We start from the raw sequence: 26,431 nt of genomic DNA, 5'->3' as shown, positions 1-26,431 counted from the left end.
CCCATTGGGGCGTGTGAGGATGAGGAGGAGCAGAGCACCCACCCCATCCCCTCCTCAGGGTGCAGCCCCATGCTGGTGCTGCACTGGGGGGACACGACACCCCGCACCCCACCTCTGGGTCAGCCTGGCCTCGTGGTTTGGGCAGGGCTGGCCGAGGAGGGGAGCTGGGGGCGGGGGAGCAGCGCAGTGACACCTCAACAGGGTTTTTTTGGCCAGGAACCCCACCAGGCTCAGACCTGGCACAGGGTGGGTGGCACCAGGAGCCAGTGATGCTCGGGCCCCCCCCCATGTCCCCCCACCTCGCCTGAGCCCACACAGCAGGGCCACAGCGCCCCACTGGCCATGGGGACCCACCGGGACAAGGGAGGGGGGAGCATGTGGGGGTCCCCGGGGCCCCACACTGCAGCAGCACCCCAGGGCTGGGGAGGGGGGGGGAGGCGAGCAGGGAGCGCGGGTGGAAAGAAAGCGGCTTTTGTCTGGGGGCTCCGAACCTCGCCGGGGACTGGGGGGGGCTGGGGGCGGGGGGGAAAATTTGCTGCTTTCTGATGCTAATGAGATGTTAAAAATAAGCTCTGCACAGCGCAGCCATGTTGGGGCTTCTCCAGGGCGGCGCGGAGGTGGCTGGACAAAGGGGCTTTATGGGGCTGCGGGGGACACCGAGGGGGTGCCCCATCCCTGCCCCGGGCACGTGGCTCCCCACGGCTGCGGGGCACCGTCCCCGTGGAGGGCAAGTGCTGGGGTACAGCCACCCCTGCTCATGGCACCCCCAAACACAACCGTCCTCGGGGCTGGGGGAACCCCAAAACCTCCCCGCTCCCCTCCTCTGAGAGGTCCTGCCTGGGGGGGTTCAGTGGGCGCAGGCCGGTGATGGAGGGGGCCGGTGGCATCTCAGCTTGGGTCAGCCAAGAAAAAAATTTCACGATGAGGCCCCAGATGTTGGATCCAGCCTGGAGGGACCATCTGAGCCTATCAATGGGGTCTTTGTCCCCACACAGAGCCCCGGTCTGGGGACAGGGACTGTGGCTGGGGGGCACCGGGGCAAACGCCGGCCCCCTCCCCAGCCCCGCTGCGCCCCAACACCCCACCGCTGCCCCGCGCCCAGTGATGGAGAAGGAGGAGGAGGAGGAGGGGGAGATGAAGGCTCCCCAGGGCTGTGAGCCCCCCCTGCAGCCGCCCGCCTCAGCCCCAATCTGTCGCTCCGCAGCCTTTGATCTGCCAAACTCGGGGGCGTTCAAAGCACCTCGGCGCAGGGTGAGGGGGGGGAAGCATCACCCATGGCTCCTGGGGAGGGGGACGGGGCTGAGGAGGGGGGACAAGGTGAAGCTGGGGGGCAGGAGGGGGAGCCGGGCAGCTCCAGGCCTTGGGTCCCCACCCTACAGCGATGCTGTAAGTAAGGGGGGGGGGGGGGCAAAGGGGAGACTCAAGACAACACACAGCACATAAAACAATTTCCAATTATTTTATTTCAAACCCCCACTCTCTTCCCTTCCCACCCACCCCCCCCAACCAAAAAAACCCATCAGTCAAAACGACGATAGAAAGGAGTTACAAACACAGAAGTCAGCTCGCCCTCACTGACGGCTTACAAAAAAAAAAAAAACCCCAACAAAAAAAGAAAACCAAAAAAAAAAAAGAAACCAAACCAGGAACTTCACGCCAGCTTCCCCCAGAGGACCTGCAGCAGTTACTAACATCTCCACACGAGAGGCCAAACATGCCTATTAATACAATATTTACAGACAAACCCACAGGTACAGCCAGGCTCCCCCTCCCCACCCCCAAAAATAACCAAACACACCCAAAAGTGCATTTGTGTTTATATCAAAAACGTTTTTTTTTTTTCTTCTTCTGAAAGATTGGCCTGCAAGTCTGTTTTTACCATTTAGTAACTTTTTAATATAGTTTATGAAAATAAATTATACAGCAACTATTTTAATAAATTAAGCACACACAAAAAAAAAAAAAAAAGAAAAAAATAAAATTAAGCAAAGCGGCGTTTCTACCAAAGGGTGGTTCAACAGTCCTGGCGACGAGCAGCGCGAGGTCCTGCGCTCAGAGCTGCCGGAATCTGCTCGGTCCTTCCCTAAAGGCGAGTCGGGGTCCAGGGTTAGCGCTGCCCATCAGCGATTTTTGGGGTAACACCCTGGCGGGGGAGCAGCCAGGATGGGGGGGGGGGACACTGGGAGCTCTCCCCAGGGGGCTGCTGCGGTTTTGGGCACTGGTTGTGCTTTTCAGCTGGAGGCACGGTGGGAGGCGGCGCTGCGGGGACCCCGTTAATCCCAGGGGATGTTTGGGGGGGTGTGGGGGGGGGTCCCGCCTGCCCCATCTCACCTGGAAGACTGTGGATGAGGAGCGAGGGGCTGGGGAGGGGAGCGCTAGGGGGGCGGCTTGGAGCACCCCGATAAATCCCTCCATTCTGGGAAGCCGAGGGGGCTCGGGGGGTGTCTGAGTCCCCGATGAGCCCCCCAGGCTCAGACCTGATGGTCAATCTTAAGGGTCAAAATTATCCCAAGGGCAGATCTTAACCACGAAGAACAAAGAACAGCCAGTTCCCTTCCTAGGGGGAGCAGGAAGATCCTTCCTTTTGCAAACTCTGCTTTCCAGCAGTTTTCTCCCCAAAATGCTCCCGGACAAGACGTCAGCCCCAACCACGACCCGCAGCAGAGCGTGCCCAGCCGGGGTGCAGCCCTGCACCTCTCCCTGCACCCACACGCTCCTTCAGGCATGTGCACGATAACAGGTTTCTATTAAAAACATTTTTAGGGTTTAAAAACTGGCCAGATACGTAAACCCCACGTGCCTGGCGCTTTGGAAACCACCGATTCCCTCTCGCATCAGCGGCTCAGGTGGGTCCCACCCTGCCCGCGGCAGGTCCCACACAAACCAACTTAAGGATGGTTTGTTTTCCCCTTCTTTTGGCCTCCAGGAGGTCAAGGCTGAGCACAAAACTTCCACGTGAGAAAACTGTCCTGGTTTATCTGAATTTCACGCTGCAGGAGCGAGCCAGGTCGTTCCCCACCTTGAAATAACGCTGCAGGGAGAGGAGCTGCAGGGAGCAGCCACGGGATCTCGCCAACCTGAGAAGCGGGTACAACGCACGGCTGAAGGCTGCGCCCATCCAGCTGAAAAAGCACCATCTCCAGCTGAAAAAGGAGTTTTTCCGCAGGTACTTTCTGCGCTTTGGTAGTTTTTATGGTCCGCGTCGTTGTTCATCTGCCTCCGGCGGGAGGAGGATGGCAACAACCTCTGCAGAATTCAAGGTTGGAGAAAGGAGGCTATAAAATTTTTTCCCAAATCAGCAGGATGAGAGCACCCTCCAGAACCAACCTACAAAACCATTCCAGGCAGGACACAAACATCAGGTGTTCCTCCCCAAACAGGGATGGGGCTCACTGGCAAGACAGGACCCAGCCACCTCTCTGAGGTGCCCACAAAGCCTGTCACCCCCTCGGCAGGCACCGCTCTGCTCGCTCCACTCACATCCAGCCTTGAAACAAAAGCTCTGGACCTTTTCCACTCCCAAACAGCAGAACAAGTCCCTCCCCTTACACCTAGATGTGAAGGAGCTCAAGGAACAGCTTTATTTTAAGTGGACTTCAAGAAAAAGCTGTTAACTACAGCTCACCTTGGGATCTTCTCCAGCGCCACCAGCCACAGGCACTGACCTCACTCCAGCTCCCCTGCCTGCCCTGGAGTAAGGAGAGGTGGAGCAGGGCCCTGGGGAGGCTGAAGAGCATCTGCCACCTTCATGGCAGAGCTGACCCCCCCACTCCTGAGGGTCCAGATCGATTTGGGGGGGGCCTTGTGCAGCTACAGCTGACACTGAGCACGTCAGCGTGACCCGCTGGTGTCCCCCCATCCCCTATCCAACACCCCAGAGCACGTTTCCTCCATCATTTCAGTTGCTGGAGAGACCCCGAGCCTTGCTGCTGGCCTCAGTTTGGGGAGTGCTGCCCCCCCTGCCCCGTGCACGGGGTTCAAGTAACAACAGAAGCACCAGCAGGCTGCTGGGAGAAATCCTCCCAAGAAGGGTGACAGCCAAATACACGTAATTCAAGTATTATCCCTAAAGTCTGGCTGCTTCTTCAACAGCTCTGAACGCCACAGAGCCTCCCCATCCACCCTGAGGGAGCTTGGGGGGGACACGGGGAGCGCCAGGGGGGGACACACGGGGGATAGGGTGATACAGGACAGCTCTCCCCACTCACCGTGGAGCAGAGTTGTGCATTTTCACCCCAGGCAAGCCCAGCGTGGGCAGGACGGACTCTGCACCGATTCCCAGTGCCCAGCCAGCATCAGTTTGCCCCGGTCTGCTCTCCAGGTCGGCTGCTTTCCCTTCCCAACCCCAGCCTGTGCCTCTCCCTCCCAGAACAGGGAAGGAAGGAGTGGAAATACTGTCACTCCCATCACACAAGGGAAAGGACCAGCTTCTGCCCGGCTTCAGCAAGGGGAGACTCACAGCTCCCCCATTCCATGTGTCCCACAGGCCACCACCCATCCACACGCACCGGCCCACGCCATCGTATCCACGCCTCTGCGTCTTTCGGGGATTTTTTGGAGGGAATCTTGGCAGGAGACACACGCACCGGCCCCTCTTCACTGTCACAGGTTTGGACACTTCAGGAGTCAGACCACGTTGGCTCTCGGGAAGGTTTTCCTTTCCAGCATGGGGATAAGTTAGAAGATTCAAATCTTCAGCACGCGGAGAGCCGAGATGCAGCAGGGGCAGGCGCGCGGATACTCGAGTTTCACCTGCACAAGAACAGACATTTCCCCCCCAGCCCGACGTGCTGTGCGTTTGCATTTATCTGCAGGGTCCGCTGTTAACTTGGGTGGGAGCTGCAGGTCTACAGCCGAGGGAAGGGAACGCAGCAGCGGCCGGGGAGGGCCTGGCGCTGGTCCCCACGTGGAGGGGACACGGTGGCCGTAGAGCAGGTCAGCTCCAGTGTCACCCAGGGTCAGGAAAAGCTGCTCAGCACGTCTTGGGGCAGCTCCCCCTCCCTGATAACCACTGCCCCGACAACACAACACCGAGTCAGCAGTGAGTAGTGTCCGATGAGGTATTTGTACAGATTTTGAAGCTTAGTTATTAGTTTCATTTGGAAGCCAAATCCTTTTTAAAAAGCGTATTTTTTTCTCCAAGATCAAAACAGGGCAGAGGTGACGGTGAAGAGAGGGAGGGCAGGATTTGTTAGCACCCTTCGTAGCAACGCTTGGCAGAGGCAGACAAGCAGAATTTTTCCAGACTGCTTGAAGATCCACACAACTGTGTCTAGTTCAAGGACACAGATCATTCTGCAGGGCAAGACCAAGGTCCCAGCAGCTCCTGAGTGACTGCAGCCACCTCACAGGGCACCAACCTCACCCACAACGTCGCGTTTCCAGACCATGGTGCTGCAGGATGGAGCGTTTCCTTCACTTGGGTTGGCAGCACAGGAACACTTGCTCGTTTAAATACAGGAGGAAAGATGCTTCTCCAGACTTCTCAGCATCACTTCGGGCAAACTTTAAACTTCACCATGAAATGCAAACTCTGGCAGTGGCTGCAGACCAGGATGTGAAGGGGTGGGGTGGGGTGGGTATTTCAGCCAGTGCCGAGCCCAGAAACAAAGCAAGAGCCACCACCTCTCTTGGCTTCCCTGTTTCTGAACTGCTGTGGTTCTGTGGACATCCCAGGGAGAGGAGGAAGCAGCAAGTTCACAGGGATCAGATGCCCTTCCAGGAGAACCCTCAGTTAACTGCTTCTTGCTCCGAGTCACCTCGGAGACGCCTCTTAATGCCCCAGCAACTCCTGATCAAGATCCTTCACAGCTCAGCAGAAAGTCACTTCGTTCACAGCTTCTGGAGGCAGCCAGAGAAAGGCTGAAAGTGCACGTCCCACAGCTCTGTGCAAGACTGAGATCACTGTAGCAAGTACCTTTGGTCCATGGAGTGCTGCAACAGTTACAGCCACAGCTTGGCCACCTTCCTTCCACTTATCCCAGGGGTTTAGCAAAATCTTCCAGTGTTTGCTCAGGGAACGTCTCCTCAGAGGAGCAGCCCTTGCTCCCCAGGGCAGCAGCAACCCTTTGGCAGAAGGCTCCACGACATCCAAATAGCTCACATGCTCTTCCTTCCTTAGGCCCAGCTTAAAAGCATGTAGGACCACCCTGCAAATCCAGTCGCAAAGCTCAGCTGCCCAAGAGTAGGTTTGGCCCTCTTCTCCCAAATCCTAGGAAGCAGGGGAGCTGGGCAGCTGCCCACTGCTCGGAGCTCCACGCTCCCCAGAGGTTATTCCACGTAGCTGCACGTCATTCTGGCTCAGCCTGCCTCCAAGCAGCTCTCTGGCTGCGTCCCCTCTCGGTGAGGAGCAAAGAACAGTCTTGCCATAACGCCTGGAGCAGGTGATCTTCCTAGAGAGTCCCCTTCTCTCTCTCTATCTCTCCCCACCTTGAAGTTTCCAAGGGAGGATAATAAAATTCAGCTGATCATAAGACAGTATTTCTCATGCTGAAAATAAAAATAAGAAAAAAGACATCAAAAATAAAACTTTTGAAAAATTGTAAATAGTGCCGTGACATTCTTTGTTCTGCAAGGAGTCCGCGAGCGGGGCTCAGCTGTCTCCGAGACCCCTCTCCCTCAGCCAGGAGCCGAGGCTCTCGTTCCCGTTCCGCTGTGCTTCTTAGGAGTCTTGAACCCTCTTCTCTGTACAAAAGAGCTTGAGAGCAGAAGCGGCACCGCAGAAGCAGGCTCCACCGTCGCGTGCCTCCTTCCCACCACAGCCTGACTTGGGCTACAGGATGGCAACAACCAAATTCCTGGTGGGGAAGAGAGAGAGGGGAGAGGGATCAAACAGCCCACTCGATGCGGCAGGATCTGCCCCAGACTGCAGCTGGTTTGGCACCAGAGTGAGCACAGGCTTGCGTGGGCATAAATATGCACCAAAAAATAGCAGAAGCCTCGTTCCCCTCCCCAAGAAAAGCTGGGCAACGGTCAAAGCCCATGGAGTGAACAGTCATGACTTCTTCGGGAGGGTTTTGTCTTTTCTTTGCAATTAGAGGGAACAGAGCGATTTACGTTTGACCCCACGGGCCGGGGCAGGGGCCAGCGGCACACACGTACCATCAGTGACAGCAACAAGACGGGTGAGGCAGCCTCGCTACGTGGAGGATTCGGTCTCCTGCTTCTGTTTGGAGATGAGCTGAGCTTCCTTCAGCGACAGATACACCTCCTCCTGCGGGTCGTAGTAGTAGAACTTGCGGATGTAGGAGATCAGGGGCCTGGGGAAGGAACGGGCAGAAGCTTTAACCCTGAGCCACCACCACGCCAATGTCTGCAAAGGAGCACCAGAACCTCCCCCCCCAGCCCACCCAGCACAGTCACCTCCAGCAGAAACAGGAGCCAGCACCCCAAGGTGGTGGCACCCACAGGTAGCACCTCACTCCCAAGGTGGTCACCACTCCCGCACGCAGCCTACACACCTCAGGACACTGTCCCAAGGCTGAAGTTATCAACTACTCCCTCCCACAACCCCTCTGCAGATACAGATGCCTTCTCACTGCCTGCTGCAGCGAGGGTCAGGGAGGAAACCGGAGAGACTCATCCCCAGGGGGGCCCTCGAGCCTTACTTGGGCAGCGGGAGGTCGGGGATGTGGTCTATTCGGACCAACTGCCTGATCCGGAAGCGGCAAAGGTGCTGAAGGGATTTGACGTTGCTGAACCTGGAGACTGGATACAGGAGCTGGACAGGCGTTGGAGGGAGACCTTTGGAAAAAAGCATTATTGGAGAGAAGTGGTGTGTTAGAAAGGAAGCGCTACTGATTCAGAAAGGAGAAGGGGGCTCTGGGGAAGCGGAGCTCTCTGCAAGGCTGTGTTCATCACATATCTTGGCTGCACCTCAATTACTGTGTTCAGTTTTGGGCCCCTCACTCCAAAAAGGCCATTGAATGACTCGAGCATGTCCAGAGAAGGGCAATGGAGCTGGTGCAGGGTCTGGAGCACAGGTCTGATGGGGAGCGGCTGAGGGAACTGGGGGGGTTTAGTCTGGAGAAGAGGAGGCTGAGGGGAGACCTCATGGCCCTCTGCAACTCCCTGAAAGGAGGGTGCAGAGAGGGGGGATGAGTCTCTTGAGCCAAGGAACCAGCGGCAGGACAAGTGGGAATGGCCTCAAGCTGCGCCAGGGCAGGGTCAGACTGGCTCTTAGGAAGGATTTCTTTGCAGAAGGGGTTGTTGGGCGTTGGAATGGGCTGCCCAGGGCAGGGGGGGAGTCCCCATCCCTGGAGGGGTTGAAGAGTCGGGTTGAGCCAGTGCTGAGGGATCTGGTGGAGTTGGAACGGTCAGGGTGAGGTTCATGGTTGGACTGGAGGAGCTTCAGGGTCTTTTCCAACCGAGATGATTCTGGGATTCTGTGATATCTGCCCAGGAGCCCACCGCTTCAGAGTCGCTTGGGAGTGGGGAGCCAAACCTTCCAGGGGTGATACCCCTTTGGCTGCAAAATATCTCCAGCCTTCCTCACACGGCAGCAACAGTTCTGATGTCACAGGGTGGCTGGGGAAAAACAGATCCCGGGACACTGCGAGCTCCTCACCACCCCCCCTCTCCCTGACTGGCAGATGAAGCATCACTTTATACAGAGAAGCAACAGGCTTTTGAAAGGATGCAGGAGAAAGCCGAAGAAGAAGGCGGGCAGCATGACGGGCACGTAGGCTTTTGCTCTGCACAGCCTTTGGGTAGTTCTAGCGAGGCGTTAAAAAAAAGCTGGGGGATTTGGTCAGCTCAAGCTGCGCCAGAGTTGCTCATTCTTGGGGTCACGAGGCTGGGCACAAAGGCAGAGGCAGCAGCAGCTTCGCTCCAGCCAGCTCCCCACGCAGGGAGCAACCTCGCAGGGCTGAAAGCGAGTTGCATCCAGCCATCCCCCCCCCACCGCAACCTCCTCCTCCTCCCCCAAAGTTAAGAGCAACAATCGAGCCCACAGAACTGAGAGGTCGGCAGGAGCACCAGGAAGGATCTTTGGGAGCTGGGCTCCTTCACAGCACAAGGTTTTATCTGTCTTTACAGAAGGATTCAAAGCGAGTTACACTCTAACCCCCTCCTGCTGGCTTGTCTCTGAGGGCAATGGAGTGAAAGGAGAAAAGGGAAAGCTCTTCACACTAAGATGGGCTCAAAACTGCTCCAGGCAGCTCAGGAAGCTGCAAGCCAGCTTTTGAGAAAGCAAAGAACAGCAATCAATTGAAGGCTGGATTCTCCCCCCCCCCCCCTTATCCTCCTACCAAAAAGGAATTAGCCTCTGGGAGCTCAGCCAGCGACTCCGGGGACGCAGCACGAGCTCCGCACGCTGCGCTAGCCCCGCGCCTCGCTGCCAGGAGCCAGATGCGAGCTGGAAACAGCCCCCTCCTCTGAGCAGCAGTTAACGTTTCAGCAGGAGAACGGCACTAACGAGCACACTGGGGAGATGCAGCTCCTCAGTGTCCTCCCGCTAAAGATCAGGCACCAGCGCGAGACTTTTGTTTTTTCAAGGCTCAAGGCGCAGCGGCTCTGAGCAGCGCCCAGGCCCGACGCTGCACCCACACGGAGGGACGCAGGACCCTGAGCCAGCAGCACGGGAGCAAGGGACTCCTCAGCAGGTGCACAGCACTGTTTGGGGAGGTTATTTTCTTTTTGGATGATATTTTTGTAAGCCAAGTCCTTTCCAAGGTATTTGGAGGAGATTTTCCTAGAGCAAGTCCTTTCTAAGGTATTTACCTGGAGCCCTAAGCCCTCAAAGCCCTGTTCTTGAAGGGATCTCAGGATCAGGAAGGTGAAGTATCTTTAATTTGAAAGGATTTTTTTGAAAATAGGGTACATTGCAAAACCAGCTTTACATCCCTCTTCTCCCCAGCGCGTTATAAATCAGCTTTCCAGTTATTGGTGGTGTTTGCAGCAGAGGGCAACACTGAACAGATCTGGGCTGTGACTCCAGCCCTGCTACAGCCCATCCCTCCTCCCCTCCAGCCTCTTCTAGTCCAGAAAATCTTTGGGCTGAGTTCTCTCCATGCTGCAGTGCCACGGAGAGGTCGCTGTCACCATCAGGGCCTGCAGGCATGATGGCAATAGGGATAAGGAGCAAATTTACTATCATTTCACTTGCAGATTTACCACAATTCCTCACACTCTGCTCACTCCTGCCCCTCTCTGCTTCACTGCAGCCACCCGTCTCACCACGTTCCCATTCCTGCTCTGTTTTGTTCAAAGCATCACCGCTCGCTCACCCTCCAAATTCTGTCCCCCACTGTTGCTCCCTCAAAATTACGGGGCATATTTGCCTATTTGGCAGACTCTTCCCTTCTTCTCACACTGGATTTTTTGGTTAGCTTTCTGGTACACCAGGACAAGCAAAAATCAGAAAAAATATAAAGATACTGGTCCAGTTGCCTGCCCAGATTTAGCAGGAGGGAGGTTTAAGGTTTGATGGACGGGGAAACAAGCACTCTGCAGTCAAACGTGCTTCAACAAAGCTGCACTAATGCTCCCTCCTTGCTTGCAAGCACCTGCCTGTTGATGGGCTCTGGCATCACGGTCCCCCCAGGGACTCTGAATCTACAGTATCTATCGCTCGAGGCTCACGTTGAGCTCACACTTGGAAATGTTCCCACATGCTCAGCTGAATGTCTCTCCCCTCGACAGCCCCAGGTGGGTCTCAGCTAAGGGAGAGCTGGGAAACTACAAAGCATGGAGTGGTTTGTAAGAACAGCAGTACTGAGACTGGGGGAGGGAAGAAAGCAGAGTTTTAGTAGGCAAATAATTGCTTGTTGAGGGAGCAGCTTTTCAGTCTTCAGCTCCGTTTGTCATAGTGTGAGATGGTATCATGTTTCCACAGTCCTGGAAAGAAAGGTTTGGGAAGTCTCCTTCCCACCACAATTAAGTGGTGCAGCTATTAGGTGGGAGATCTGCTCCTCAGGATCCTTCTGAGAAGTCTGTGGGCAAGGATGCAGAGCAGGGCACTGAGCACAGCAGAGCAAAGCCACGTTAAACCAGCCCTCTAGGACAGAGCAGCAGCTAATCACAGAGCAAAACACCCCCCAGACTCAGAGCAGGAGACTCACCTGGAACCCTGGATCGGAGGAAGTAGAGAAACTTCCCATTTTTGGAGTGCATGATTGCTCTCTTTATGAACTCCACCACAGACTGGCAGCGGTCTTCAAACTTGGGGTGGCACCACAGGCTGAAGGTCCCTTCCAACAGAACAGAAAAGGTTTCACGTTTTAGCAGTGCTGGTGGCAAGAGGAGACATTTAGTCACAAGTCTGATGTTCTCCAAAACCAGGTGAATGTCCCAGGCTGACTATTTCTCATAGAGCTGGGACAAGGCAGGGCACTAAGAGGAAACACCAGTAGCACCAGCTTGCAAGGACGCTGTTCCACTGGAACCAGTGCTCTCCAAGAGCTGAGGATACGCAGAAAGACGTGCCAACGTGACCACTGCAACCCAGGCACGGCCACAAGTCATGCTTGCCTGAACTTGTAAACAGCCTGCAACGACTGCTGGGTCTTAAATTTAAACTATCAAAACACACTTTAAGAGAGCGTTAGCAGATGGCCCTGCTCCTCCGCAGCGTCCCAGCAGCAGCACTCCCAAAGCAAGCCAGCGCATCAGAGCAGGTCAGCCCACACACCGGTACGTAAAAACAGCGATCCAGGTGCTGAAGGCCCCTTCTGCCAGCCTGAGAGCTGTCAGGGATCACTTATTTCAAAGCAAGCATTGGAGCAGCTGTTTCCAACAGCTTAATTCAAATTACTGTCAGGATACTCCGACACCCCTCCCTATGCTGCCACCTGACACGACGGAGGCACCAAGCTCGAGCGGTGAAACAACAATGAAACTGGAGCTGGGCAACCCAGGGAAAGCAGGCCTGCTAACCTGTTTACAGATCTCTAAATAGGTTAAGTTTAAGCCTCAGGTCAGACCAGTCTCACGATCTCTTTGGCTGCAGCCAGACACCCCCTCCTTGCACCAAAACGCAGCCATTTATCCCCCCTTACCTGTCAAAACGCTGCCTACATCCCCCTCCGCCCCCCCTGTACCTCCCTTTCCACCTGCACATTTGTCAGCGCCCCAGCAAGAGCCACCACAGAGCGGAGCTTCACCAGGCAGAGCAAAATGGGAAAACAAGGGCCCTGTTCAGGACGGAGCCCATCAGGAGCCGATCCACACGCCTGCAGCGGGGCAGATTCCCGCAGGAGGTGGGTGACACCGCTCATCTGCACAAGTGCTGTAACCAGAAAGGACTCTGAAAACACCCCACCTCCACGTAAAGAACTTGTGTTAAGGACAAAGCGTAGCCAAATCAGAGGTGCCCAGGACATATTTCAGGTCAGGGACTTTTTGGAGAAGCAGCTCCCCCAGCAGCATCACCAACCTGTTAGAGAAAAACCAGAGGAAGCAGCTCTGTAGGATGCCCAGCACTCACGGCTTTCTCTAGGGTGGAGAGCAACCAGCAACACAGGGGCTAGATACAGCCCACAAAATTTAAACCACACCTCCTCTCCCCACAGCTGCGTCTGGTAGGCTTTACTGGGAAAACGTACCTCTCACCTCTGCCATGGGCCAGTTCGGGAGCACCTGCTAAACATCCAGGGTCAGCAAGCACAAAAATAAGTAATTCTTGGGAATCTCAGATCTGAATGAGCCCTTAAAAGTAGCCAGTAGATGCAAAGGACAAAAGCACAAACACCAGCCTCCCCAGCCTGCCTACTCAGCTCGCCTAAAAAAAGACAAAGAAATTGTGGTTTCTTCCTCTCATCTACCCGAAACCTGAAGGTCAAGCATTTATCTCTTTACCATTCCCCCAGCCTCACCATTTGTCATCTTCATGGGTTTATCAAAGTGCTCCGCTCTGCAGTTTTCCACGCTGCCGCAGCACATTCAGCACAAGGCACAAGTCCTGGGGGGGCGGGAGGGGGGGGGGGGGCACGGGGCCGCTGACCCAGAGCGAAGCGCTGCACCCCCAAAACTGAACTCCTCGATGTGGAGCCATGGCTGGGAGAACAGCTCAAGGGAAGGTGGCAGCACCAACCTTCATCTGTGCAGCGAGGAGGACAGCTTGAGGACAGGGAAGGACAACAGCTAAGGATATAACCCAGCCCCAAAATAAGAAACCAGACCAGCAGCAAGAGAAGTTCGCTCCAAAGCTCAATTATGAAAAAGTATCCACTGTACAGGCAGCCTGACATCTCCTCCAGCTGCAAGAGCTTCTTGTAATTTCTGTAAGGACAGGGTGATGAAAATCCTCCCTTCTTACGCAACGGCCAGGGACGGGGGAAGTGGCTCTAGCTGGGCTAGAATTAGTGCTGGGGCATCTTTCCATCAGAGGGGCCAGAAGCGCTGCCAGGTTCTGCTAGCAGAGGGGTAAAAGGACAACAGGAGCATCCCTGGGGCAAAGGTAAAAGGGAGAAAAAGATGAGCTTTGCTCTGGAAGGTTCCAAACCACTATTTTCTGTGGCAGGTTGGCTGGGAAGCCTCTGAACCCATTATTTGCAGGCACATGTAATGACAAGGCTCTATAGCAGCTGTTATTAAAGCTTGCCCACTGGTTCCAGGGCAGCTTCCTCCCCGTGCATTGAGCCTCTCGGGCATTTCGCTCAGCCTGAGGACAGCTGCCTGTGCCAGGGTTCGACACAGAAAACCACGTGTGAAGATAAGCAGACAAAGCGTGCGGGCGAGGCGAGAAGCAGCCCACGCAGGAGGGCGAGCGCAGCAGGAAGAAAGGCCACGAACAGTTCTTGGAATAAAAACCCACCACGGTGGAGCTAAAGGCTCAGCCTGGGACCGACTGCAGCTGGTGCCACTGCCAAGCATCTCCCAGGGGAAGAACAAAGCCACGGTATCAGGAGATTCCTTCTCAGTTCACAAAGAAACAAGTTTCATTTTGGGAAGCACTGACTGCTACGAATGAGGGCTCTTGCTGTACATCTCATCTCAGCCACATGGGATCCCAAAGACTTTGCCGTCATTATTTTCTTGGAGTCAAGTTTTCCAAAGCCAGGCCTGGGGACAGGCACAGGGAACTCTTGTATTCCCCAGTTTTTCAGAATTATAAGGAGAGGTGTTGCTTGAGGCACAAGAAGCCAAGTCAAATGCAGCTCCAAAGGCCTCCTGCGGAACCCCAACATAAGAGCGAGGACACGCTGCTGCTGCTCCCCCTCTTCTGTGCCCCAGAGCACTGTCCTGGGACCTTGAGATCAGACTGGTCCCCAGCCCCAGGCCTCTGCCGTCAGCAGCACCCCCAGACCCGGCCGGGGCTCTCACCTCTGTAGTGCTCCATCCTGGTGTGATGGGTGATGCCCTGCGACCGAAAGCTGAGGCTCAGGATGTAACGGGGGTCAGAACTGTCTCGGACCAGAAAGGACCCATCCGGCTTCCCCTTCAGCTTCATCTCTGCGTCCTCCCAGTTCATCGGTCCCCAGTACCACCCACACTAGGAAAAGAGACAGCCAGCACATCAGCAGATTGCTAGCAAGAAAGATTTTATCAGCAACCAAACACAATACGATTTGCTCTTGTTAATTCCCTTTAAACACCAAAATGGAAGTGCCTGGCTGTACCCGCGCAGGATGGATGGATGGTTGGAACTCGTTGCTCCTGGATGAAGTGCACCACCACAACCCTTAACACCCAGAACAGATGAGACTATGACACCCCTCCCATGCATAAAAAATGCTTTCCCAGACTCAAAGACCTCACTGGGAGAAAGACAGGAGGGTTGGGTTTTTTTTTTTCAGTCCTATCCTAATCTTACGCTCCCAGCTCTCCCAAAGGGATGAGCAGTCCCCAAAACCAGAGCTTAGACCCTCAGTCTTTCCCTTCTGGCTGCTGCCACCACCCCCCGTCGGCGTTACCTTCTCCAGCTCTCGCAAGCTGGCTGCGAAGCTGCTGGAGTCGGGGCGGTAGAGCGGACACTGGAGGTGCGGGGCGGGCTGGCCGGGCATCGCCTCCGTCGGCCTCAGCGGGACAATCCGTGGGAAAGCGTCTGCAGAGGGAGAGAGGCAGAGCCCAAGGCCACGGTCACCTGCGGGGAGCTCAGCCCAAAGATGAGCGTTCCCCCAACACCCCGTCCCCCTCGCACGGCTCTAGAGGTCAGGGCAGGAGGGGCAGAGCTGCAGCGGGGAGGAGGAAGCTGGGCTGACGGGTGGAAGGACAATGTCCTTGTGAAGGACACAGCGGGAGCCACTGCCTGGCGCTTCCACGGCGACTAACTCAGCACCTTCACCTGCTATTTCCTTATGCTGGCTCCGAGGGAAGGCAGGGAAGTGCCAGGCGGCACGGACTGGAAGGAATGAACACACAGCCTGAAAAAGGGGCAGTTAAAGCCCTCTGGGTTCTGAAGGAAACCAAAAGCAAAAGGGTAAATGCACAGGAAAACTCCTCGGGTGCTGTTTGGTGGGACCACGCGCCAGGCTGGCTCTCAAAGCTGGGGCTCCTGCACTGAACCCTGCTCCCACCGCTCCTTCCTGACACTCACTCACCCGTTACCTGACACTGCGCAAATCGGGGTGGGCTGCGCTTCCGAGAGGAACCAGAGAAAACGGGAGATGTCGAACTGAGGAGAAAGCTGATGCAGTCACGAGCTTCAGCAAAACTACGGCGGGCAACAAGAGCCTTGGCACAACAGCGCCCGAGCGCTCGGCAGCGCAGGACCGCACGTCCCTGAGCGGGCAGCACAGGCAGCACCGCTGCTGTTAAAACCCAAGTGCAGCCTTAAAGTTTACCAAAAAAGAAAAAAAAAACCCACCCCCGAAGTCCAGATCCCTGAAGGGAAAGCCAGAGCCTTGCTGCTAAAGCTAAGCTGACCTGGGGCATGGGGCGGAGGAGGCGGAGGCAGAGGGAAAGACTGCAGGGAGGAGCCCATTGGACCCACTAGGACAGATGTAGGCAGCGTCCCACTGATATCATCTAGGAGAGAACAGAAGCAAGAGAGGTTCAGAAAACAGGAAAGCGAGCGAGCTCTGCGCCAGCGAGTGCCTGACAAAGAGCAAACCGGCACTCGGCGCTGCCTGGAGAAGCGGAGATGGAGCTTCCGAGCGCGGGGGGCTGCTGCCACTTGGCACCAGGTCGGAGCTGGGCGCACACACGTGCACGCTCACACGCGCTCCCAGGGCGAGGGAGTCCGTCTTCCAGCCCAGCCAGCTCCTCACGTGCAGCTTGAGGCACCAGACAGGCATTTACAGGAGACAGGACATGCTCTAAGGTGCTGCTCACTAAGGCTGACTTTACCCATGCTAAGCTGCTCCTGCTCAGAGGAACCTCCTCCTCGGAGGATGTAGAGCAGCAAAGCCAGGCTCCTGGTGCAGCAGCCTCCCAGGGAGCCTCCACTTCCACTGACTAGAGAGCACAGACAGGAACCGGCCTCACTGGGCGATGGACAGGAAGGGGGAAAAGATTCCAAAAGCAACAGAAATGCTACAAAACCAGCACGTTACCTCCCACCTCACACTGCTCCACCACCACCCTCCCCTCCTGGCTGATCTAAGAGAAACTCTGAAGCTTTCAGCAAACACCAAAACAAGTCCTCTGCCAGGGCAGGGTGAGCTGGCATGTTAGGGGCTCAGATGAGCAGGCAGAGAGCCCGCTGCTGGGGACCCTCAGGATGCTCCTCCACCGTCCCTGCAAGGGCAGACGGGCGGTTCCTACACTCCCGTGGCGGACACACGGCCAAGGACGCTCTCCAGGACGGTACCTAGCAGGCTGAGGCTTCTTCGTGGTGGAGGTGGTGGAGTCGGAGGGTGAGGGGAGGTCAGTCCTCGCTGAGAGATGTCCACGTCCACCAGTGACACTGTTTCACCTGAAGGTTGGTGGAGCAAGACTGTTAGTAGGGCACCTTCGCCGGGGCACGCAGAGGCCGAGCGCGGGAAGGCGCAGGGAGAGGGGAAGGGGCAGTAACCTCTGCAGGGTTTGGAAGACGATCTCATGAGCTGTTTGCAAAGAGTTTCCCTGCTGCAACCGCTTTGGAGACACTGATCAGCTCCGCTAGCACAGCGCAAAGGCCAGGCAGAAGGGAAGGACAGTGGTACGCGTGCCTGAACCCTGAGTCCAGCCTGAACCCCGAGTCCAGCACCAGGAGGACGTGATGGGGAAGCACTGCTGGACCTTTTCAGCACTGAGCTCATGTATCAAGCAGAGCTCACCAACGGTGCAAGCACCGGCACTTTGTGTAACGCTTGGGAAATGGTTTCAGAGGCCTGAGCGGCACCCGCTGGCACAGGACTCCGAGATAACGCTCCCACTGATGCCAGTCTGAGTCTGCCTACAAATGTCTTTGATGATCAAAAACAGAAACACCTTTTACCCCAAAGGCCATGAGGGTACCAGCTCTTAAAAATTAATAAGGGGGAGCTGGGACAGGCTTTTACATTAAATAACTGGAATTCAACAAAGCCTAAAGTCTTTGGAGCCAGGAAACTGCTTGGGGAAAATAGTGACACTAAGATGTCCGACTTAATCAGAAAAGCTTAAAATTAGTCTAAAATCATGGCAGAAAAATGAAGCCATCAAATCAGGGTCAAAGCATCAGCCTCAGTACTGGACTAACACCAAGTCAAAAGGAAAACACCCTGATCCTGAAGAGAGACCCTAAGTGGTGCTACCACAGCCAAAGCATGTTTTTCCAAAAAAAAAAAAAAAAAAAATCAGTTTAACCAGGTTCTGATGAACCACCAACACCAAAACCAAATAATCCCAAACACCCAAACCACGATCTCAAGGACAACGAGATCTGGCTGCCTTCGATTTCAATTCCTGTGGGCAGGGAACTCCTCTTCTGCTCCAGATACCGGACACAGCATCACCCACCTCTCGGTAAGTACCTGGCACTGTGTTTACCCTGCTTTACACAGGACAATATTGACTCAGCTTCCTTCTGCTTTTAAAAGTCCTGTCTATTAATAAGCCACGTTAAGAGGAGTATTTAGGGTTGGTTATTATCCAAGGTACCTTCTCCCTGAGGGACTTCTGGGTGTGAGCGCACACGCATGCACACAGCCACTCTTTCATTTCCACACCGTAAAAATAAAAGTGGCTGGGCTGCATTCATCTCGCACCAACGAAAACAAAAGGCAACCAAAGCGTGGTTGCAGCAACTCCACTTTCAAATCCTTGCCAACGTGGCAGGAGCTGCAATGGCAGGCTGTGGTGGGCTTCTGGAGCCAGCACTTCCGAGAGGCACCCGAGCAGAGGTCAGGAAAGGCAAGGACAGCCTTCCCAAAGACCTTCGCTCGCCCTGAAAGCAAATCACCAAGAAACTCATGTGAGTTGGGCCAGACATTTCAGTTCTGTCCCACTCCGGTGGCCCCAGTCTCAGAAAATCCTCTATACAGCAGCCATTAAAGAAACCGAGACCTCAGCAGCGTAAAGACTGGAGAAGTCAACAAACCAGAGCAATTAAAATCCAGCTATTCACTTCAGGGACGCTTCCGCAGTCTTCTGCAAAGGAAAAACTCCTACAAGCGCATCGCCACTATTCCACCGACTGGCAAAAATGGACATAAGGAATTTTAAAAATAGTTAATAGCATCAACTAACAATTAATCAAATCAACTTCCCAAATTTAAAGCAAAAACTTGTCAACTCCAGCTTCTCCTCTGTAGTTTCTTTTGAGGAAAAGCAGCTCTGCAGACACATCCACGTACCCCTGTCACCAGCGTACAGAATTACTGGTTTTGGACCCACGACTTCCCCTAGCAACAGCTGACAAAGCAGTAGAAGCAGCTTTTGCTTTCACCAGCCTTGATTTGCCAACTAAACACACCCGACACAGAGGAAGGCAGCAGCATCACGCGAGGAACACGTCCTCTGCACGCCCCCCCCCGCTGCCAGGACACCGGCTGGAGGGATGGGGGACGGAGAAGAGAACAAGCACCACCTGAGCTGAATTACCCCCACACCACTGCCCTTCTGCAAGAGCTGAATGAGCGACAAGTTTCAGGCAAGTCAAACAATTGCTTTGCCTTGAAGGTCACTTCTCTGACATTTAAAGCAGTTCTCGGTAAGGCTTCACCACCGCTCTCCGCAGAGGGCTTCGCCCTGCTCGGGAACACAAACCACACACCAGCTCCTGCGCCGAGCTCTCCAACCACCTTCTGCTACCAAACACCCGCAGCACGAGGAGGCTTTGAGCTCAACTCACCGCCCGTTCCTAAGGCGGCTCTCACCACACAATCACGTTTTGATGCCTTTCCTCTGCACCAAGACCCTCAACGTGAATTTATTTGGAATCTGACCTCCATAACAAGCCACATAAAACCACACACAGCTGAAAAAAAACACTCACTTGTGACCTTAGGTTCCTACTCACACATGTCCTGAGACAGGATTCTCCCGAGGAAGCCCCAAGCCCTATGGCTAGGGCTGTTGTGACCACGGGCTCACACCACAAGAGGCACATGACCGTGACTAGGAGCTTTTCTACAGCTTTCAGTCGTCAGCAGAGCAGGACTTCCCCCCTCTACCATTTATAAACCAGCCAACTTCCCCCTGCAGCAGAAAGGGGAAGGTCAGAAGCCAGCAGGATGCAGGGAGAGGCGAGGAAACATGCAGAAGAAGGTAGTGTTCCACAAAAGAGGTTTCAATACCCACAGCTGTCACGCAGCAGGGCCGCTGAGGATGCTGGATGGTCCAGGTGGGAAGCGGGGCTTGGTCCCAGCCCCTCTCAAACCACAGGAGGGGAGCACCAAACTGCACTCGCTCTACAGGGGATTGTCCAAACCACTCGGATGCAAACAGCCCGGCGCAGAGGAAGCGGCTTCGCCTCCAAGAGCACAACTCAAACTTGTGTTTCAACAGGAGGAATTGCAAAACGCTGACGTGCAACAGTCACGTTCTTTACAGCTCCTCTTGTTCAGGGTTTGAGGCCGAGCAGGACAGAGGGACTCTTTGCAGAGATCCCAGTTTGCACGGGGAGGCAACGTTCAGCGTCTATCGTTAAGCACACACTGCTCTTCTCGTAGCAAAATCAAACGCCATACTGTAAATTTTTCAAATCCTTACCTGTGAAGAGGGGGCTGAACACAACCGGGGAAAAGGCACTTTGAGTTCTCGTCAGTCTGTGTTTCCTATCGGAAATAAGGAAAACACTGTTAGCAGAGATGAGGAGACTCAGCACATCCCACCAGAAGAAAACATCGTTTGACCTTCTCAGACCAGGAGAACCTTCACCGATCTTTACAGAGGCTGGAGACGGCTCAGTCCTGCGTTTATTCGACTCCTAGAGCAGTGCTTTGGCCTAAGTAGGGCACTCAACCAGTAAAGCTAGGTCTCTGTCCTGCTACGAAGCAAATCTCTAACTAGGTAATTAATAAAGTCTTTGGAAAGAAAAACCCCAAGCAAGTATGGTAAGCGGAGCCAAGAAGCTGTTTCACAACAGACGTCACGCTATTTCTCTGGATCGGGTATTGCCAAACGCCTTCACAAACAGGTTGGGTCCAATTAGGGGCTGCGCCCAGAGCGAGCGCATCGAATGCCCCCATGCCACGTTTGGAGGGTTTCAGAACCCGGAGCCATTGAGATGCACGGAAACAGCTAAAAACACACCTCTGATGAGGACCCAGGAGTACCAGCAATCCCTGTGAAGCTTGCCTCCCAAACCGGCGGTTTTATACCGACGCTGTAGCCAGGCCTGTGCCCTCCCCACACAAACCCACTCCTTCCAGCGCCTCCCCTACGGCAACGCCAAAGGGCTTTCTCCAGATCTAGGCAGAGAAAATGCTGGTAAACTGAGGCACAGAGTATGGCACCCCCAGGACTTGAAACCACGGTTGAGGTTGAGTAGAGAAACGCGTCCCTGGTGCCAGAAACTCACCCCCACCGGAGAGGAGAGCGCAAGAACAAAGCTGAGCACAAGCGCAGCTCCCGCGGGCCGCAGAGGCGACAACGGGCTGTCCAGCACCCACAGCACGTCGTGCAACGCCCATCCCGGCACGGGACAGACCGTGTCAGCCTGCAGGTCTGCCCTGGGTCAGACCGGGTTACTCCAAGTTAAACAGTGCAACTTCACTGTGCTGGCCAGAGAAACTGGTCCTGTTGCACCCAGACAAGTGGCTGCACCACCAAGATCTAGAGGAGCTCAGAGACCAGCTCGACTCGCACCCACAGCATGCCCTGCTCCCGCTGCCACTGCACCTCCTGGATGTCTTCCTCACCCTCCAACCTCCTCCCAGCCAGCAAGTGACCCTCAACCTTAAGCCCACCTCGTGCTTCAGACCCCAGCTCTGCTCGCAGCCTCCCGGAAAACCCGGACAAAGCTTTGGCTAAAACCAGCTCTGAGCAGGGCCTGCCACCCGCCAGGAGGGTTCGCGCCGAGCAGATCAACCAGAGGGAGAAGAAACCCCAGCACCGGGCACCGAAGAGCCCTGGGAGCGCAGAGCAGGCAGGTACACCCACATCTCCTCCCCACACAGACCAAACGCAGCTCTCGGTTGTGTCACCGGGCCACACAGCTGTGATTAAACAATACTATAAGCCTGCAAATAAAAATACTACAAACACTCGTCATCCCGCTATATAGAACCCCGTTAAAGTGTTTGGAAGTGTTTCCATTTTAAGCCTCTCGCACCTATTTGAGGGTTGGATTTTTTTTCCCCAAAGGAGAACAATTCCCCAGTCGTCAGCCACACACGCACACACAAAATTACACTTCTGGATTAATATCAACTAATCTTATAATGTAGTAACAGCTCTGCTCCCACCCACTAAGCCAGACGGAAAGGAGCATTGTTGGCATTTTGCTGTTACCAAAACAACTACATTTTATGCCAACATTTTACAGCCGTCGATTTCTGAGATTTCTCATTTCTAACAAGCTCACATCCGCAGCAGGGCGAGAGCAAGAAACGATTCACATGGACCAAATCCTCTACTTCCCAACTCAGTCTCCACCAAAACGACACTCTTCCACACTTCCTCCTCCTGCCCTCAAGTTCTGCCACATCCAAACGATGCTGAAACCCAGAGAGAAGTAATTACGTGTGACCGGTACCTGAACGCTGCTGCATCGGATCAGCGCAGCCCTGCAGAGCTGGAGAAAGCCAGAGGTGGACACTGTCGCTCAGGAGCGCCATGGACAGATTCTGCCCGGATTTGTGCACGGAGAACTGTGAAACCCCTCGAGTTCCAGCAAATCAAGATTTTTAGAGCCAGTTACCCACCAGTTCTGCAGCTGCTGCCTTCGCAGCCAGCACTTGGTGCTGCCTTCACTCGCCCCAAGGCACCGTCCTGGTAACTCTAAGGCAAGTCTTACCTGGCCATGTGTTATTTTACATATGTAATAACACAGAGACACGTTAAAAACATGTCACCAACACAACTAACTTACAAGAGTTGGGTACCAGCCTGGCCGGTGATCTGCAGCTCGGGTACGGCTGCACCCACCCACCTGCAGAGCCTAACCCTGTCCCCCCTTCCCCGCCATCACCTCTGCAGTACAAATTGCTCCCCAAAAAGAGCAGTTTCACTGATACAGCCTTTAAATATCAACACTCAGGCCCTGGGCGAGAAGCCACACATTGGTATCTCCACATTTAGGGCCTTAGTCTCTTGCAGCTCAGCTGAGCCCAGCTACAGATCTTAGATAATGGGGCTGGTTTCCTTCCTAACTGCTGCTGCAGGCGGGAGGCAAAGCTGCACCCTGCTGCCTCCAGGACCGGCAGCACGAGGGGAAGCTTGGGCAGCAACTCCAAACACCAGGAATTCTGCTGCTTGCGATGTTTAAAAGAAGAGCCAGACTAGATAACACCCACCACGGACCAAGGGAACACCCTTCACCACCAGCCTGCAGGGAGACTTACGAGTCGGGAAGGAGAGGTGGACAGCAGAGGCATGAATTAAGCCAAAAGCTGCTCCGAGCCCACCTCGTCAGCCACGAGCGACTGCAGCAGCGACTCACGGTGAACGCCAGATCCATCCTACAGTAATGGGGGCCACACGTTGGGAGGCAACAGACTCCAGCTCTTCCCAGAGCCAAGGAAAGGTCATCCTCATCCTCCCAGTCAACCAACAAACACAGGTGCAAAGTAGCAGAGAGCGTTCACTAGCGGGGCATTAAATCTAGCAAAGACCACACCAGAAAACTGAGTCACTGCGCATCTCCAAACTGAGGGCCCAGAGCAACTGGGAGGGGAGGAACAGAAAAGCAGCATTTGCTGAGGTCAAACATTCACTCCTCAGCAATTTCAGCTTAGCTAAACTGTGCCTAACCTGCTGATGAGAGTCTGGGCATCCCAGTATCCCGAACCACTCATCCTCGCCGAGGAGAGCAGGGCCAGACCTCCGGGGCCAGCCAGGACCGTCCCATCAACGCGCAGCCCCCCAGCAGGAGATGCCGGCACCGGGCACACCCGCATCCCACCAGGCAGGAGCCGAGCTCCCCAGGAGCAAAAAGCATCGTTCCAATAATCCAGCCCTCATCAGCAGAAAGGGACTCCTGGAACTGGAAACAGCAAAGTCGTCCCTGAACCACAAGAGTTGCTGCATCAGGCACCTTGAAGTAACCTTTGTTAAAATACCGCCTAATTAGTGCGGCGGAGTTGCACGACACCAGAGCATGAGGAGTGACCATGAAGTTCCCTGAGCAGAGGGAAGACCCGGGCAGCGACACGGCGCTTTGCTGCTCCCGACCTGCTAAGACTCGACTGCCAACTCTCCACCGCCTAACCCCGGCGCTGGGAGGTCCCGAGGCCTCCTCGCTCTCATCAAGTGCAAGGATGGAATAAACCACAAGCCCATTAGCAAAACATTATGTCATTACAGGCAACTGGGCTACCGTTTGAGGCCCATTTAGTCATTTGTGGGGAATGAAGCTGTTGTATAAAACAGCTTCACCATCCCACATACAAAAGCGAAGCTCCTCGCGGGCGCACGGGCTCTAGGGAGGACTCAGACACCGGAGCGGAGGCTGCCCCATCTCAGAAGCCATGTTCTGCTTCAGAAGGGAGGTAATTTTGGCCCCTGCTACAGCCTTGTGGCCTTTTGGGCTGCCAAAGCGCCCAGTCACCACAAAGCAGTGCTGCAGGTCACCCCTGACCCAGGGTCAGCATCTTCAGAGCAAGCCTGGAGAGTTTCCTGCTTGCCTATCAACAGGTCTTCAGCTGCACTAAGGAGGCAACTCACCCCAAAAACCTCACGCGAGGTTAATTAACCCCGCGGGGAAGGGACTGGGCTGTACTACGCCGTTCAATGATTTAACGCTCCTCCCGGGCTGGCTGCACAGACCTTGGGCAGGCTCCCCACGAGGAATCTGGGTTCTGCTGCTGGAAACGCTACAGAAAGTGGTTTCTGGAGCACAGGAGGCCCACCCCGACCTGGGCAGCGGGTACAGATCAGGCCTTTACCCTCCCCAGACAGTATCAAGCAGCTCGTGTCTTCCACTGAAGAAGCCGAGGAGTGCCGGAGCCAACAGAACGGGGGGTGCACGGGGCCCCACACCAACAAGATTTGTCCCTCCAGCCTAATGCACGACCCAGCCAACCTCCGGCTGCCAACGCCTCCTCCGGCCACGTCCTGCTGCGGAGTGCTGGGAGAGCACGGGGAGAGCTGAGCCCCCACGGCAGCACCCACCGCCACGCTGACGAGCCTCAGGAAATCATTCTGCAAGACCCGGGAGGGCGAGAGGAAACGCCAGCCCCTGGGGTCTCAGTGTGGTGTCACCAGAGGCTGTACCACTTCCTCGCTCGGCCGGCACCTGCAGCATCGCCAGGCTCCAGCAGCTTCTCCGAGCCACCCGCCGCCTCACCGGTCCTGCTCCAAGATGTTTTTCCGCCGTTCCCTTGGCGGATGCGGGGCCCAGCGCAGCGTGTTCCTCCTCCGCTGCCTCCAGCTCCACTCGCTGACCCCGTGTCACAGACGAGGCCTCGGCAGCCGGAGCCCAGCTGGGAGCTGAGGGACAACCCCGGTGCCCATCTGCGGGAGGGACCCGCGGCCACCCTGCGCCCCCCGTGAAGCCTCCCGGCGCTGACACCCCCTCTCCCCCCACCCCACGGGGTCACGCCGTGCCTGGCACCAACCTCAAGGTCTCAACGCAGGCGGCTGCTCCCCGCAACCCCCCATCCTGCCACCCCAAAAACCCCCTCCCAGACCCCCCCCCCCAAGCCGGGGGGCAGCCCCCGGGGCCGGCCCCCCCCCTCCATCCCCGTACCTGCCCGCCTCCTGCTCTCGGCCGCGGGCCCCGCAGACGTCGGTCAGGCTGCCGGCCGAGGCGGGCAGCTCCCCGGTGCGCCGGTTCTCGGTGGTGGCGATGGCGGCGGCGTCCCCGGTGGCCGAGCCGCCGCTGCAGCTCTTGGTGCGGAAGAGGCGGCTGAGGCGGATCTTCAGCGAGCCCTTCCTGCCGCCGGGACCGGCTCCCCCGGGGGCGGCGGGCGGCGGCGCGGGGCCGGTCCCGGTGGCTCCTCTCCCGCTGGTGCGGGCGGCTCCGCGGCCGGGGGATCCCGGCTCCTCCTCGGAGCAGCTCCCGGTCTCGTCGGGCTCCAACGCCTCCAGCACCAGCAGCGCGTCGCTGGTCTCCTCGGCGGCGGGCCCGGCGGCGGGCGGCGGGCCGAGGCAGGGGCAGGGGCAGCCCGCCGGCCCCTTCGCGCCCAGCCCGGGCGGCCGCAGCCCCAGGGCCGCCAGCTGCAGCTCCAGCCCCCCCGGCGGGGCGCTCCCCCACCTCGCCGCCGCCTTGGGCTCCAGGGCGCAGCGGTGCCGCGGGCAGAGCAGCTCGCCGCCACCGCCGCCTCCCGCCGGGCCCCCGCCGCCGCCGCCGCCGCCTCCTCCTCCTCCTCCTCCTCCCGCCGCCGGGCCGCCCTCCTCCCCGAGCCGCCCCTCCGCCGCGTTGCGGAACACCATCAGCTGCGGCGGCGGCCGCGGGGCCCGCAGCCCCCCGCCGCCCGGTAACGCCGCCGCCGGCAGCCGCCCGCCACCGGGGCCCAAAGGCCCCGCGCCCGCCGCGCCGGTAACGGCGCCGCCCGCCGCGCCCGCCTCCGGCCCGGCCCCATAGCCCAGCAGGCGGCTCAACACCCGGTAAGAGGCCGCGGCGGCCGCCGCCGCCTCCCCGTCGCGCAGCTCTGCGCGCTGCATGGCTACGGCCGCCGCATGGCGGAGCGGGACCGGGCCGGGCCGCCGCCGCCCTCCCAGCGCCGCCGCCGCGGCTCCTCCCTCCTCCGCGGCGCCGGCCGCGCGCGCCCCGCCCCCGCACTTCCGGCCCCGCCCCCGCCCGGGACACGCCCCCCGCTTGGCTCCGCCCCGCGCCGAGGCTCCGCCCCCCCCCTCGCCCCCCGCCCCGCCACGTGCAGCGCGGCCCTGGGGCCCCGCTGCGACCCCCGGCACCCACGGGCGGGGCGGGGGGGACGGAGACACGGCGGGGCCCAGGGGACTCTGCCCGGCCCCCGGACAGCGGGTGGGGCCGGGAAACTGAGGCACGGGCACACGGCAGCTCCGTACTGCGGGGCCTGCGCAG

The 26,431-nt window shown here is 56.8% G+C and overlaps 1 protein-coding gene across 4 annotated transcripts; it reads right to left on the bottom strand.

Annotated features, from left to right (window-relative positions):
* Positions 1–1,098: 1,098 nt before the first annotated feature.
* On the bottom strand, positions 1,099–26,052 carry SOCS7 (suppressor of cytokine signaling 7). 4 transcript variants are annotated; one of them, XR_012631910.1, is made up of 11 exons: positions 25,136–26,052; positions 19,996–20,060; positions 16,691–16,795; positions 15,805–15,906; positions 14,853–14,983; positions 14,263–14,431; positions 11,061–11,189; positions 7,608–7,743; positions 7,102–7,259; positions 3,078–6,797; positions 1,099–2,083 (listed from the first exon to the last, which is right to left on the bottom strand). XR_012631910.1 is itself a non-coding variant. In XM_074891914.1 (10 exons), the coding sequence occupies exons 1-9, from the start codon at positions 26,050–26,052 to the stop codon at positions 7,139–7,141; spliced, it is 1,875 nt and encodes a 624-aa protein (XP_074748015.1). In that variant the 3' UTR covers positions 1,107–6,797; positions 7,102–7,138. The 4 variants fall into 4 exon arrangements, 1 of the variants encoding a protein (XP_074748015.1); XR_012631909.1 differs by having other exon boundaries at positions 1,100–2,083; positions 3,020–6,797; XR_012631908.1 differs by having other exon boundaries at positions 1,105–3,246; positions 4,509–6,797.
* Between the last annotated feature and the right edge of the window lie 379 nt (positions 26,053–26,431).

The sequence above is a fragment of the Strix uralensis genome, chromosome 22 (genome assembly GCF_047716275.1).
Source record: "Strix uralensis isolate ZFMK-TIS-50842 chromosome 22, bStrUra1, whole genome shotgun sequence".
Taxonomy (NCBI): Eukaryota; Metazoa; Chordata; class Aves; order Strigiformes; family Strigidae; genus Strix; species Strix uralensis.
Note: the sequence above shows the minus strand (reverse complement) of the source record. Positions and strands in the feature narration are given on the sequence as shown.

Coding starts and splice junctions, on each gene's coding strand:
- SOCS7 (XM_074891914.1), bottom strand. CDS start 26,052: ATGCAGCGCGCAGAGCTGCGCGACGGGGAGGCGGCGGCGGCCGCCGCG. Junction 16,796..19,995: donor GTTCAGCCCCCTCTTCACAG/GTAAGGATTTGA, acceptor ACCAACCTTCAG/GTGAAACAGTGTCACTGGTG. Junction 14,432..14,852: donor GCTTGCGAGAGCTGGAGAAG/GTAACGCCGACG, acceptor CTCTTTTCCTAG/TGTGGGTGGTACTGGGGACC.